Source organism: Centrocercus urophasianus, unplaced genomic scaffold (genome assembly GCF_019232065.1).
Source record: "Centrocercus urophasianus isolate 14NV4802_14NV808 unplaced genomic scaffold, USGS_Curo_1.0 seq_10, whole genome shotgun sequence".
Lineage (NCBI taxonomy): Eukaryota > Metazoa > Chordata > Aves > Galliformes > Phasianidae > Centrocercus > Centrocercus urophasianus.
Genome location: NW_024884142.1, coordinates 62,114,075 through 62,127,594, shown reverse-complemented (window position 1 = coordinate 62,127,594; position 13,520 = coordinate 62,114,075). Strand labels below are relative to the sequence as shown.

General features: G+C 45.5%; 1 protein-coding gene and 1 long non-coding RNA gene across 20 annotated transcripts in view; one reads left to right on the top strand and one right to left on the bottom strand.

Annotated features, from left to right (window-relative positions):
* The window catches only part of AFDN (afadin, adherens junction formation factor), a 111,801-nt gene extending 111,219 nt beyond the window's left edge, over positions 1-582 (bottom strand). For all 16 annotated transcript variants that reach the window (XM_042828043.1, XM_042828107.1, XM_042828154.1 and 13 more), the window contains exon 1: positions 465-582. In XM_042828043.1, coding sequence (XP_042683977.1) covers positions 465-572 — 108 coding nt within the window. In that variant the 5' untranslated portion in view covers positions 573-582. The remainder of the gene's footprint in view (positions 1-464) is intronic.
* Positions 583-1,179: 597 nt separating this feature from the next.
* On the top strand, positions 1,180-3,357 carry LOC122161303. 4 transcript variants are annotated; one of them, XR_006169152.1, is made up of 3 exons: positions 1,180-1,244; positions 1,914-1,958; positions 2,163-3,357. It is a non-coding gene; the product is annotated as an uncharacterized LOC122161303 (long non-coding RNA). The 4 variants fall into 4 exon arrangements; XR_006169153.1 differs by having other exon boundaries at positions 1,183-1,244; positions 1,911-1,958; XR_006169154.1 differs by lacking the exon at positions 1,914-1,958 and having other exon boundaries at positions 1,183-1,244.
* Positions 3,358-13,520: the final 10,163 nt, after the last annotated feature.

Below are 13,520 nucleotides of genomic sequence, written 5' to 3'. Positions count from 1 at the left end.
TGGCCTCTTTTTTTTTTGAAAAGTAAACGCAGCCTCTCAGCCGCGAGCAACACCCATTTCGTTAGGAAGAAACTGCCCGCTGTGTTTTTCCGGTACAACATGTGAACAAGGCACCAGGAACCTGCTCCTGCTGCGCACTCCCGGCCGAGCGCCGCCCGTCACGCCCCGGCGGCGCAGCCCCGTCTCCCGCCCGCGGCCGGCAGGTTGCTTTGTGCCGCACAAAGCCGGGCGCTGCCAGGCGCTCACACAAAGCGAAGCCCACCGCCGGGCCTCCCTCCTTCATTCTCTCTCGTTCTCTCTCTCCCCCGTGCTCTCACCGCCACAACCTAACCCCGGGCACGGGCCGCGCACCGGCTCCCTGCCCGGCGGCCGCGCGGTGGCGGAGCGGGGGCCGCGGCCTGCGCCGGGCGCGGTGCCTCACCTCCGGGCGGCCAGGGCCGTGCGGCCGCGCCGGGGTCGCTCACCTCGGTGGGGGCGCTGATCTCGAACAGGTCCAGCCGGTTCGCGTTCCAGTGGTTGATGATGTCGGCGAGTTTACGCCGCTCCTCCTCCCGGCTGCCGCCGCCCGACATCCTCGCCGAGCCCGCCGCCGCCGCCGCCGCCGGGAGCCGAGCCGGGGCCGCGGCCGGGCCCTCTCCGCCGAGCCCCGGGCGCAAAGCGGGGGGGGGGGGGAGGCCCCCGGCGGGGAGGGGCCGGCGCTCCTCTCGGTGGCGGCCGGCACGGGCGCCGCGGAAACGCCCCGGGATCGCCGCTCCGCTCGCGCTCGGTCCCGGCGGACGGCGACGGAGGAGAGAAAGAAAAAGAGGGAAGGGCGGGGGGCGGGGTGGAGGAAGGATGCCCCGCGCCGGCAGCCGCCGCGGTGTCTCCTGGCTCGGCGGCGCCCGTCCTGTTCGCCTGCCCCGAGCCCAGCGAAGCCACCGCCACCGCCTTTCTCCGCCCCACTATCGCCCTCCCCTCGCTCGCCGCCTCGCACACCGTCCCGTGCGCGCCCCCGCCCGGCCGCACTCCCGCCCGCCCTCCCGCGGTGCACGCGCGCTCCTGTGGCCGTCACCTCCCCGCGCCCGGCGGATGGCGGCGCACCCCCTCCCTTCTCTTCCTTTCCCCTGCCGTCCCCGGGGCGCGGGGTGGGAGTGGGGGCGCGGCCAGGTGCGGTGGCGGTGGCCGCGGCCCCTCGGAGCTGCGCAGGGCGGCAGCGAGGGGCTCCTGAGAGCTCGCCGGCTGGAACAAAGATCCGCCGGGGCGCGGTATATTTTCCTGTTTTCCAGCGCTTTGGCGAAGCCGCTCTCCCGCCCGCTCAGGGCCGGCCTTGGTTCGCCAGGCGGCTCGGAGCGGAGCGCGGAGCTGTGCCCTGAGCGCGGTGCCCCCCGGCGCGGCCGTGCGGGGCCTTCGGGGCGCTGCGGGGAAGGAGCTGTCTGGAAAGAATGTGCGGACATAAATCTCCGCAGCGTGAGATAAAGCATCAGACGCGGTTTAGTGTTTTGTAGGAAGAGAATTTCCTTGCGGTTTCTCGCAAGAGGTGTCAGGGGCATCGCTTGATGGGCAGCGTGGCTGTAGGAGCTCGGCTTTGTTTTCTGCCCTGCCGACGTAAATGATGCGACCCAATCCGTAGTCAGCTGTGGTTGGTGTGCGCCGGGTGTCCCCTGGGCGTGAGGAGTGGTCCTTGAACTGCCAGCTCTGGGCTGGGCTTCCCGAGCGTGTGCCTTTGTTTGGTTTGGTTTCTTCAGGTGGTTAAAAAAGGGGGAACCGCTGTTCCTTTTCGGTGCTCCCAGCACAGTATTTCAAGTTCCTCTTTGGCGAGAGAATTCAGCAGAGTGGGTTTTGCTGGAGTTGCGATAGATTGGGTTATTTGCAGAAGGGATTCCTCAGAGGCCTTGTCTCCACTAAGCAATTACATTATTGTTTTTACCCAGCAGTACAGCTCCTGTGCAAGCGCCGGCAGCTCTGGTTTTACAGTGAAGGTCAGTTATATTTCTGCCCTATATCCGTAACTGTGCCGTGTCAGAGCACCGAGTACACAGGGGATCCTGTTCCTTGGGTCCCAAACCCTGGGAGACATTCAAAGGCCTTTTGAGAGCCCTGGGAGAATTGGAGGTGGTGGGGAGGGCACTTTCAAGTCCTTGTAATGTCATAATCCTAAATGTAGCCTTTATTTCTTTCTGCAGGAAGAAAAAGCCGTGATCCTTTATACCAAAGGAAAGAAATTGCACTGAGTGGCTTTTTCTGCATATCCAGATAACTTTGGGTATTCTGGCAATGCCCACAAAGGTGAAGGAGCAGAATAAAATTGGTGATGCGACAGTCAGCAGCCCAGGTGGAGAGCTGTGTACTCTCTTGGCAAAGGATGTTTGCAGAGCAGTGCATGGAAGTGGATGCTTGGCTGTGTCCTGGTATTGGTGGCACAGGATGAACTACATTGGGTGCATTACTTCAGGATTAGGAAGGAGACTTTTAGGTATAGGCTGTGCATAGATAGCCATTTTGCTATTACTCGCTACACAGGTAGAATTGTTTTTCCCAAGGAAAAGAGGTGGTTGCACTGGGAAAACTGGCTGCTTGGAGTAGTACAATTAGCAGCACTGGCGTGCCTGGGTTTTCAAATGCTGAGAAGCACCAGAAATAAACTTATCACTGTGCTGTACCCATGTGATGTGTATAATCAGCTGTGAATTATTTATTTCTATTTTAACTGCAGCTAGTCAGCATTTCTGGACCATAGCGAGACTCTGGTCTGGATCCACACAAATCCCTCAGACTGAGCACACTGAGCACACTGATGGCATTTCAGTGTCAGTTCCCAGATATTGCACAGCACTACAGAATATTTCAGTAGTGGCAGGAGCACTGGAAATGCTACTTAATGATCAAATGGTAGGAGCAACCCCTCTGCTGATAAATGCTTTTCTGTTCTGGACAGTGTGGAAACAGTGTTAAAAGAAACCAGGCCCACTTATCCTGCCAGACAGGTTGTTGCCATCCACAGTGGAACTGCAGCAGCTTTAATGCAATATCAGGGTTTAAGAAAAATCATAACGTAGCCATGAAATGAGCTGTGTGAGAGAACCAGCAGGATGCTATGTGTATGGAGAGTGAACTGCTGGCAACAGAGTGTAAGCCCTGGCCTTCTTGGAAAAAATTAGTGTGCAGAGAACTGCATAACAGTACCGTGTGCCAGCTAGTTTATTGTGAGAATGTGTGCTGCTTCACTTTCAATCTCTATTCTTTTCACAGGGGTATTGGAAAAGGAAGTAGAACAGCTGCTGTAAAGCCATGCAAGAGATGTGATGCTTGTGAACAGTTGTGAAAAAAAAAATTAGATTTATGAATGGAAAGCATTATACAAATAAAATGTAAACAGTTTGTATGTTTGAGCTACCTTTAAGGCATCTTCAAAGCATTGCATAAAGTTACTTGAAACCATTAGGTGAAATTTGTCTTGTCTATTCTTTCTGAGATTTCTGCATAGTGAGATGACAAAATCAAAATCCTCTTTGAGGAGTTTCCAGTCCAGCTCAGTTTCCCTTTAGGTAGTCCCACTGAGTTAGATTTAGCTCTATTGATAATCATATATTCAGTAAGAAATAGTAGTGTGGGAGAAACAAGAAAACAGAGGACAAAAACTGCTCTATTTGTGAGTGGTAAGGAAAAATGTTCTTTACTTCTTTCCTTACTGAAGAGTGTAAATGTTCCATTCTCTTCTAAGGCACTTAAGACACCTGAGCTACCATAAGCCATTACTGTGATTATTAGTTCAGCCCTCAAAGAATAATAGGTATTTCACAGAACAAATAAGATAAATGCCCTTTACCATAGAGCTTGCAAACTATGTTCTCAGAAGTGAGAGCAACAACTAGAAAAGAAGTGAGAGCAACAACTAGAAAAGAGAATACATAAGAAACGCAGAAATGTGGGTAGGCTTCTGCAATCCCCTCCATTCTCTAAGACACCAGGAAGTGCGGTGCCTGTGTGGTTACCTGCTGCAAGGGGATCACTGCTGTGCAACTTTGCTCGTTAATCATATAGATGTGTATCTATCCCTGGGGGAGCTGGTGGTTGTAAGTAACAGGAGTGTACAGAATCTCTGTATTTCTGTTCCTGGGCCATTGCAATCTGTGCAGTGGGTGCCCAAGGTTCTCTTGGGTAGGGAAGGTTTGCGTGGAAGTAGGGTCGTGCTCTGATGGCTGCCAGCCAACTGCCCATATGGTTGCCAGAATGCAGCATTAATTTTCTGAGGCAGCGTGTGTCCGAAATACAGTGCCACACCATATAAATCAGCACGTTCTTGGAAGTTATAAATTCACAGATAAGATGGAAATTGTTAAAGTAACCCCTATCGTAGCTTCCTGAGCGTGCATGTGTTTCTAGAGCAGAAGTATCAGAGCTGTAATTTTGCATAGCGTAATGCAAAAGCTTACAGGAGAGCAGCAGGAACACTGCAAACCTGGGTCATCAAACTGTAGTCCTTACATGGATGGCACACCCACTGAGGTAAATAAATGAGCCTGAATAAAGATTGCAGCTATGGTCTCAATAAACACACATGAGTCAGGGAGGGAAGAATTTTTTGTTGCACCATTATCTCACCTGTGTGAATTGCACACACTGTATACATCAAAGTATCTGTTTCATAGCTTAATTGGTAAACAAACATAGTACTTAAAGTCTACGTGGGCAAATTCATGCTGCATGAAAAATCTTTGCATTTAGATCCCATTTTTCTTACTGTATGAGTGTAAGATTTTCATAACCTTGGCCTCTTTAAAACAAATTAAGTAAGGGGAGGGGAGTGGAGGGGGAAACAGGGCAAGTTATATAATTGGAAGTCTTTGGGTTTTCAGTTCAACTATCCTTGCTCTATTTTCAGGGAAAGGAAAGCACTAGACAGTATAAATGGCAGCCAATCACTTATCTTGGTAAATTTATCCTTTGTTTTATATGTGGATGAATAGCAAAAGACTGCTGAAACAATTCCTTGGAAAGGAAGATACTTAATTTTTATTATAAACAAGACCTTTTCAAGTAATTTGGTGGTGAACATTTCTACACTTAAGACTTCATAGCACTCATATTCAGGCCTACCTGAGCATGTAGGTTCAGAGCACAGACTAGGTTCAGGTCTGTCTGTATTGAAGCACACTCTTTGATCCATGTTCAACAAGATGGACAGGAGTTAGACTGCCTTGGAGCATGTGAATATTCACACTGATTTCAGCAAGATGTCTGTCTGTATTCAGCTGAACCAGTCTTGGAAATGAGAAGCACATGCGAGTCTCTCACACACAGAGGATCAGGCCCCAGTGAGATGTTTGCTATCAGTGTCGTCCAGTACTGGAATCCTCCTGGTACCTTCAGATTGATACTGAAAACTTTCCTGGAAAATGCTTTTTACCCACAGAGTGATGTTCTCAACACAGAAGTGATTAGGACAAATTTAATGGCTGGTGTACACATTAGATTAGGAGATGATCTCTCCTGACCTTGTCTCATACAATTTGAAATGCAATCTGTTAACATTTGGAGAAGATGTAGGTACAACAGATGTTTTTTTACTAGGTTTTATTGTTGTTGTTGGTTTTGTGGGGTTTTCTTGTTCAGTTTGTTTTAATAAGAGATCTTTATTTTGAAGTATTTTCAACCGAACTGCTGTGTCCTGAAAGAGGACTGGAAACTGTCTGATGATAACAGGGGAAAGAAATAGAAAAGTCTATGTAAAGTTGTCAAGTGGACCACGTAAATGTGGAGCACGTAAATAAACCCTATTTCAGGAAACTAAGCTCCCCTCCCTGTGATATACAGCATTATTTATATAAATGGTAAATCGCTGAGGTACAAGTTGCACATTTCTTTTAAATTGAGGATAGCTCTCCAATCAGTAGCCCAAACTAGGCTATTAGTTACAACAATGTATAATCGTTGCAAGGCTCTTTCAGCAAGATATAGTGGGTGTTTGGTCTTGTAATTAACCCACCACCACTGGCCATGCATTCTCTCCACCCTGTAATTACTTGACTTAAAAAATAACACCATTCAAAGCATACATTGCATAGAACATTAAAATGTAAATGTTTTTACACTCACGCAATGTTTATAATGCACCCATACATTTCAGGAGCAGAAGTCATTTGGCCAAATCTAAGCTTTTTTTTTTTTCAATCAGAAAGGTTAATTTGGAAACAATTTGTTAGCATGTATGGAGTCATTGGCTTTTTATATTTATTTAACTCTTTTGGAACTAATCTAAAAGTACTGAGTGGGTTTTCACTTAAATATACCTTGCCACTGAGCTAAGAATGTAATGGATAATCATTGGCTCCAATAAATTGCTGTTCTTCTTGGTTGCAGAACATGCATAAGTCCTGTACATAGAGAACTGCAGCCTCAAAAGAAAATACTTCAGGAAGCTTGTAAGTGAAAACTTTGGTGTAAGCCTGTGAAAAGAAAATGCCCGCTCAGCAAAAAAAAAAAAACAAACAACAAAACAAACAAAAAACAAACAAACAAACCAAAACACAACAATCTTCTCTCAGCAAGTTGTCCTTAGTAATGCTTTCTCATTCTTGAGGTCTTTGGCCAGAACAAGCATGGGATAGGAACAGGCTTGTACGTAAGAATAAAAAGCAACAGAAAGCATCCACAAGGCCTTCTATAGAAACCTGCAGTGAGATTTCTTTTATCTAACCTGAATTGTTTAAAAATCAAAAAATGAGTGTTAGTGTAGACTGCCTCTAAGGGTAGTGGAGAGTAGCAAATATTTCCAGAAGGATTCAGATCACTGCCTTGTGACAGGGTTAATCAGCTTATTATTCATGTCCTTATGCTACCTTTTAGATTGCAGAATCAGAGACTGATGTGGGTTGGAAGGGACCTTTAAGATCATCTAGTTCCAACCTCCCTGCTATAGGGAGACCAGGTTATTCAAAGTGCCATCCAGCTAGCTTTGAATGCCTCCAGGGAGGTGGCATCCACAGTCTCTCTGGGCAACCTGTTCCAGTGTCTCACCACCCTCACAGTAAAGAATGTCTTCCTATTATCTAGTCTAAACCTACCTTCTTCCAGTTTAAAGCCATTTTCCCTCATCCTGTCTCTACCTGTCCGTATTAAAAAGTCCGTTCCCAGCTTTCCTGTAGGCCGCCTTCAGGTATTGGAGGCCGCTGCAAGGTCCCCCTGGAGCCTTCTCTTTTCCAGATGGCTGCGAAGAGCTGAAGTCAATCCCTCCTTGAGAACACAGCCGCCATTCCCCAACTTCTTCAAATCTTCCATGTTCTGATTGTGGCATGGGCTTCACTTCAAAGCCCATACCTTGCTTTAGTCGATGATGGCATTTTGTATAAGATGTTATATATCACATTTATACAGGGAGTCCATCCATTTCCATTAAACCCACTGCAATAAGCTCAATGAAGCACTTGCTCTTCACTTCTGAGAGGTCACAGCTCAGCCCAGCCCAACAGGGTGTAGAAGGGAGTAGCTGGGGGGTGGGGGGGGAAGCACATTAGAAAGCTTATTTTACATTCCAGAACATGACATAGAGATTCTCAGGCTACATCTGAAAGCACTTCCTTTTTAGTTGGCTAAATTCGCACGTATCAAATTCTCTGCTGTCTCACCTCCTAGCTTGGGTGTCTGCTCTTAGCACTGCATCTGCCAGCACAGGAGTACTGGGTAATTACACTCTGAAATAACTGAGCCCTGACTCTTCTCTGTGAGACCAACCTTTAAAAGGAAGCTGTGCATTTTTTCCTCTAACACCCTCACCTTTCATCCCGTGCCACTCCTTGACTGCGGGAGGGGACCAAGCCAAAATCACAGAGGTAATTCCTTTGGATCCTTCTAAACTCACTGGTCATAAAGCTTGTGACCTACTAGCCCTATGGTAAGGTACCTTGCATTCTGCAGCCTCTGCTTGTTGCTCTAACCAGAAGCCTTGTTTTTCATACCTTTCCACTTTCTGTCTGGTCATTATTGTCTTTCCTCCTTATCACGTTGCAACATGTGTGTTGCTTTGAGGCAGAGGCTGTCTTCTCATCGTGTGCATGTGCAGCATTTAGCATTCTTGAAACACTCGGGCCATCACCACGTGATAAATATTAAAACCTACTGGAAAGCAAATGTGACTACCTGGTACAATAATCATCAGCATTTTGTATCCTTGGCTGGATCATTTTCTCCCAGGAGAGCAATTTAGTACAACAGTGAATAGAAAAATCAGACCATCTCGTGGCAGTACAGGAAGGCTGACACAATGGCAGCTAGAACCTGTTAATTAACCTGTCATGCACAATATACAGCCTCACAGGTAATTTAAGAAATATGTGTTCTTCCTTACTGTTACCCAACAAGACTGTGGGATCTAGTTAAGCAAATCTCAAACATGGTGTGTTCTACCTTACAAGCACCTTCGGGGTCAGCACCTCTTAGACAAACACTCCTGTATGCAGTTCTTCTAAATGTAAAATTTCTGCTTACAAACTGTTGTGCTCACATTGTAGAAGAGTACATAGTAGTTGCCAAACAAAAAAACAAACAAACCAGAAGCAGATTTGTCTTGAACAAAGTACTGTTTCCAAGGCATATAAATACAGAAGATTTTCCAGATCCAGCTCTGTATCCAGCACATTTGCAGGTCAAGCAAATGAGAAGGGAAGAATTAGAAATCATTAAGATGAAGATTATGGAGGGCAGCTCTCTGGGCAAAGGATCTCCTGAATCACATTACTTCTACATTTCAAAACAGGAGTATCACCACTTTCCCTTTTTCTGACTAAAGTTAGAAACATATGCACAGAAATAGGCACCTAGATTAGTGACCTGTTTTCCAAAGTGCTGTAAACTCCCAGTCATCAAAGGCACCTTTAAGTCCTCACTTACAAATGTAGACCACAAGGCATGAACATGTGTCCTTTGTCTCCCAGCAGTACTTCTCTGAATATGAGAATTCAATAGGAAAGCTGTGCAAAAAAAAATCACCCTATCTGAAGGGATCGCAGTGGGTGGATATTAACTACTCTGTGTGACACATTCCTGGAGTTGGTGGGTGCTGCTTCCACACTGAGTGATGCTGTGAGACTGCAGGTAGTCTCTGCCTCACAGAATTATAGGTGCACAGAGTGGCAGAGATTGGAAGGGGCTTCTGGGGCCATTGGGTCCAGCTCTGCTCAAGGCAGGACACCCAGAGCAGGGTGTGCAGGACCATGTCCAGGGGCAGCTTCTGAAGATCCAAGGACGGAGACTCCACAGCCTCTGTGGGCAGCCTGCACCAGTGCAGAAGTGCTTCCTGATGTTTAGACAGAGCCTCCTGTGTTCCAGTTTGTGCCCATTGGCTCTTGTCCTGGCAAAGGGCACCACTATAAAGAGCCTGGCTCTATTCTCTTTGCACCCCTTGCCTCATATTTGTACACATTGATGCAATCCCCTCAGAGCCTCCTCTTCTTCAGACTGAAAACTCTCAGCTCCATCTTCTCATAGGATAAGTACTCCAGTCCTTTTATAATCTTGGTGGCCCTCCATTGGACTCTTTACAGTACGTTCATGGCTCTTGCATTCTACTTTCTAAGCCCTGCTTCTAAGACGTGATGGAGATCAGCCACCCTGGGCCCACCTGCATGCACTTTATGTTGTTTGTTTGCAGACGCTTTGAGTGAGCAAGTGTTACAAAGCACATTACGGAGTCAAGAAGTAAGCCTTCTAGGCCTCCAGTTACATCACCAGCAGCACCTTAAACCTAGGGTGGGCTTCCCAAGGCCCAGGCATCTCTGCTTGAGTAGAGTGCTTTGAAATGTTCACCCTGCTCTGGATTTCTTTGCAGTTACTGACACTAATCTGACTATCAATTACCATCACAGGATACAATGGCATGGTGAGATTACAGTTCCTTCCTATTATGGCTTTCAATTGGCAATAGTCAAAAGAAATATCACCTGCTAAGGAGACAGTACAGAAAATGCCCTACTCCAGATATGAGCGGTGATCCAAAGGCCCTGGTATGGAAGGAGTAATGGAGAGACTCATCTATACACTAATAGACTGTGAGGCAAAATGTACAGGAGATCTCTACTGGCTGGTCTAACAGAAACCATAGTATTCAGGTGTTCTTTGAATTAATTCAGGGATCTGCACTAGGTGAAATCTCATCTTTCAAAAAGGGTTGAGCTGCAGGTGATGAGACCGAGGATAAAGGGCCTTGCAGGGGTTATCCTGACAGTTCATCATCCTTGCTGCTAAATGTGTGTCATGTTGCATGTGTTTAAATTCACCTTTCAGACACTAGCTCTTGTCACGCTTTTACTGTTCCATTCACTAGCCCTTTGGAATTTAATATTTTCTCCTTTCTAATACATTTGTAGCTTACCTGCTGTTTTATGACGATGCCACTTTATCTTCCTTGTTTTAGTTAGCTAAACAGATAACTCCTTCTTTCTGTGTAACATGGCTTTTCTGGCTTAGAAGGAAATACCAAGGCCCTTTACTGCACTTGCAAATGTATCCTAAGTTTTCTAAAGGAGATTCTAGCATCCAGTAAAATGCTTGGCTGTACTGTGTTGTTTCAACTCAGAGTACACTGCATTATTGGACTTATTAAAAAGTAAATAACTAAGGAAACGTTCTCTCATGCACACAGTAGCTGTCTTTCTAGACAAACATCTTGATAACAAAGGTAAAATAGTTTAAGGAGGAACTATTTTAATTCTATCTGCAGTAGTACAGCTAATTCAGTTCCTTACGATAGGGCTTTTTGAAGTCTGGAAGCAAATGGAGCTTCTGAACACAAATCTCTCCATACATAAATAAATATGTCTACTTAATACTACTTTTTTTTCTATGTCAAGTTCTTAGGCCAAGAAGTGATGTCACATTAAGGATGATATAAAGCTCAGTCCTAATAATCTGATGGATTGCTTTGGGGAAGGTGCTAATACATCCTTAAGGAATGCAGTGGTGGTGTTTTTCAGTGGATCATAAATTGCTTGTAATGACTCTTGAGACTGTATACATACATGATAACTCTTCATTTGTTAAGGATTATATGTTCTTGTTAAAAACAATGCAAGTGCTACTGAAGGGCAGAGAATACTGTCAGTGTTAATAATTCCTGCAGTACGTATCTTTGCTCACTGGTCAGATCTGTGATTTCTGACTCCGAACAAATTACATTACGTACACTTTATGAAAGGTAAAAAAACATCCAGTGATATTAAAAGATGCTTTCAAAAATATTTACAAGATCTTTCAAACTCCTACTTATTTGCATTTGTCCCTGGAAAGCAGAAACACCAGTGTTGTAGCCCTCATCCTTTCAGCAAGAATAATACATTGAGACAGCTTTAAAGAAAATAATAATTTAATACTGTCATAGGCAAATGAGCTCAGAGAGCTCCATTAGACAAAGCAGAGAGAAAAAAAAAAAGGTCTTAAGAAACTCTTATTCCTTTTTAATATAATTATTTTCCTTAAATAGCATCTTAGGAAGACTGCAGCTGCCCAGCTTGGCTGTGCTACCTGTTCAACAACCTTCAGGGTTAACAGCACAGAAGACTGAAAAGGGTTATTCCAAGTTTCACACCAGTGCTAGAAAAAACAAAATTATACCAGACCTAAAATGAATTAAGAAACAAAGAGCCCAGGCTAACATGTTAAAATGACCTTCTCGCTGCTGATTTGGTGTTTCCTAAGCAAAGCCAAAATCCTTAGTCACTGATATAAATGGAATTGTTATTGACTATGATAAGAGCAAAACTGAACACATCTGTGCTTCAAGACTTTTTGCAAAGGGATTTGGTATACTTTCTGAATACTGATAAAACAAAAGCAGCATTGAACATGTGATAGATGCAGAGAAGGAACCAGAGCAGAACAAAAAAGAAAGGTTGTCAGTTTTAGAAATCTCTCTTCCCATTCTTCCTTTTCCATTTTTCTGGTCTTCCTTTCTCCTCCTTCTGTTTCTTTCTCTTTTCTTCTTCTTCCCTTGCCCTTTTTTTTTTTTTTTCTTTTTTTTCTTCTTCTCTCTCTTCTCATTCTGGAAAGCACTTAAATTATTGTTAAGCTCCGCTTAAGTAAGAAAGTAAAACAGTTCATGCTAAGTTACACATATGCTTACATATCTTTCCTGATGTTAATATGTGAAGTCAGGCTGTAATTTGGTTGTTCAAGGATTTCTCCAGCTGATAAGGAGATGTTTGCCAAGGTTGCCTTTAGCACAGACAAACTGCACTCACTGTGGTTTCTCTGTTGAAAAAGAAAGAGAGGGCCCTTATACAGGGGCACTTCAGCTTGGGGTTCTGATGAACTTGTTCTTAGTCAACCCAGGAAACATGCACATGAAATCAGAAAAGGGAGAAAACACAACTCTTTGTCCTAAGAGCCATGCTGTGGTCCCTCCTCAATCACTTGATGTTTTCACAGGGGTGTTTTAATCCACCAAGCTTTGGCACCTGGCTTATTCCTATGCTTAAGTACTTAATGAAGCAATTTTCCTAAACTAAATGCCTGCACTGTTCCTAAGACAGGACAGAAGGAAACTGCTCTACCTTGCAGAGAGATCCTGTCTGACAAAATTTGAATATCCTACTTGGGCAGACAAGTTCCCTTGTGGGAATGCTCCTCTTCTCTGACATGCCAAACCTGTGGGTTTGCCTCGTTTTTTGAAACTACTATACCTCAAAGAGTGAGGTGTAAGCCTGCCAGATGGGAAGACTTAGTATCCACTGACTGTTGAGTCTCTCCTGAGCCAAGGAAGAAGTCAGACCATGATTTCAGTCTTTCTCCTTTCCAAAGCTTTTCAAAATCATGAACAAACCTAATAGTTGCTTATGAAAATCAGGGCATGAAAATTAATCATAACTGCGAGTGAGCATAGGAACTCCCATTGTACAGACGCAGGAGGATGCAGAAATGGAGTGAATCAATGAAGCAGGAAGAGAAAGCAGGCTGCTGGTTCCTCATTCTCCTCCTTACCTACTCACCACTGCATCTCTGGTAGGTACCTGTCATGCAGCTTTTGACTCTGACTTGTAAGAGGTATTTGTAAACGCTGCAATTCTGAGCTGTCACTGTGCAGAACCTGTGGTTGCCACCCTGGGCTGAAGCCCTGTCACGTACCCTAGATCTGTCCACAGACTCAGGCAAGAGCTGCTCCAAATGGCTCACCGTGTCTGAGGAACTTTAGAACAAGTGGAAGGGAGGGAAGGTGCAAGTACATCTTCTGTACCCAGCAGCAGCACCAGCCTCTGCATGCCACCTGCTTGTCTGCTGCCAGATTCTCCTTAAAAGCACTGTGCATGAGGGTCTCCACATTTACAATCTGTTTCTGAGGCATAGTACTCAAGGTGAAGAGTCTCATTATAGACAGATCTGTTAGAGCAGGAGGTTGACAAGGAAGAGCTTGGATCTGAATGGCAGCGTCTCCATTTGCACCATTCTTGGATCAACCACCTACAGACAGGACTCCACCTCTCTGTTGTGACTTACTCAGTAACAGCCTGGCACAAGTTGTGTTCAAGCTAAAGGAAAAAGTTCCTATTTAGGCA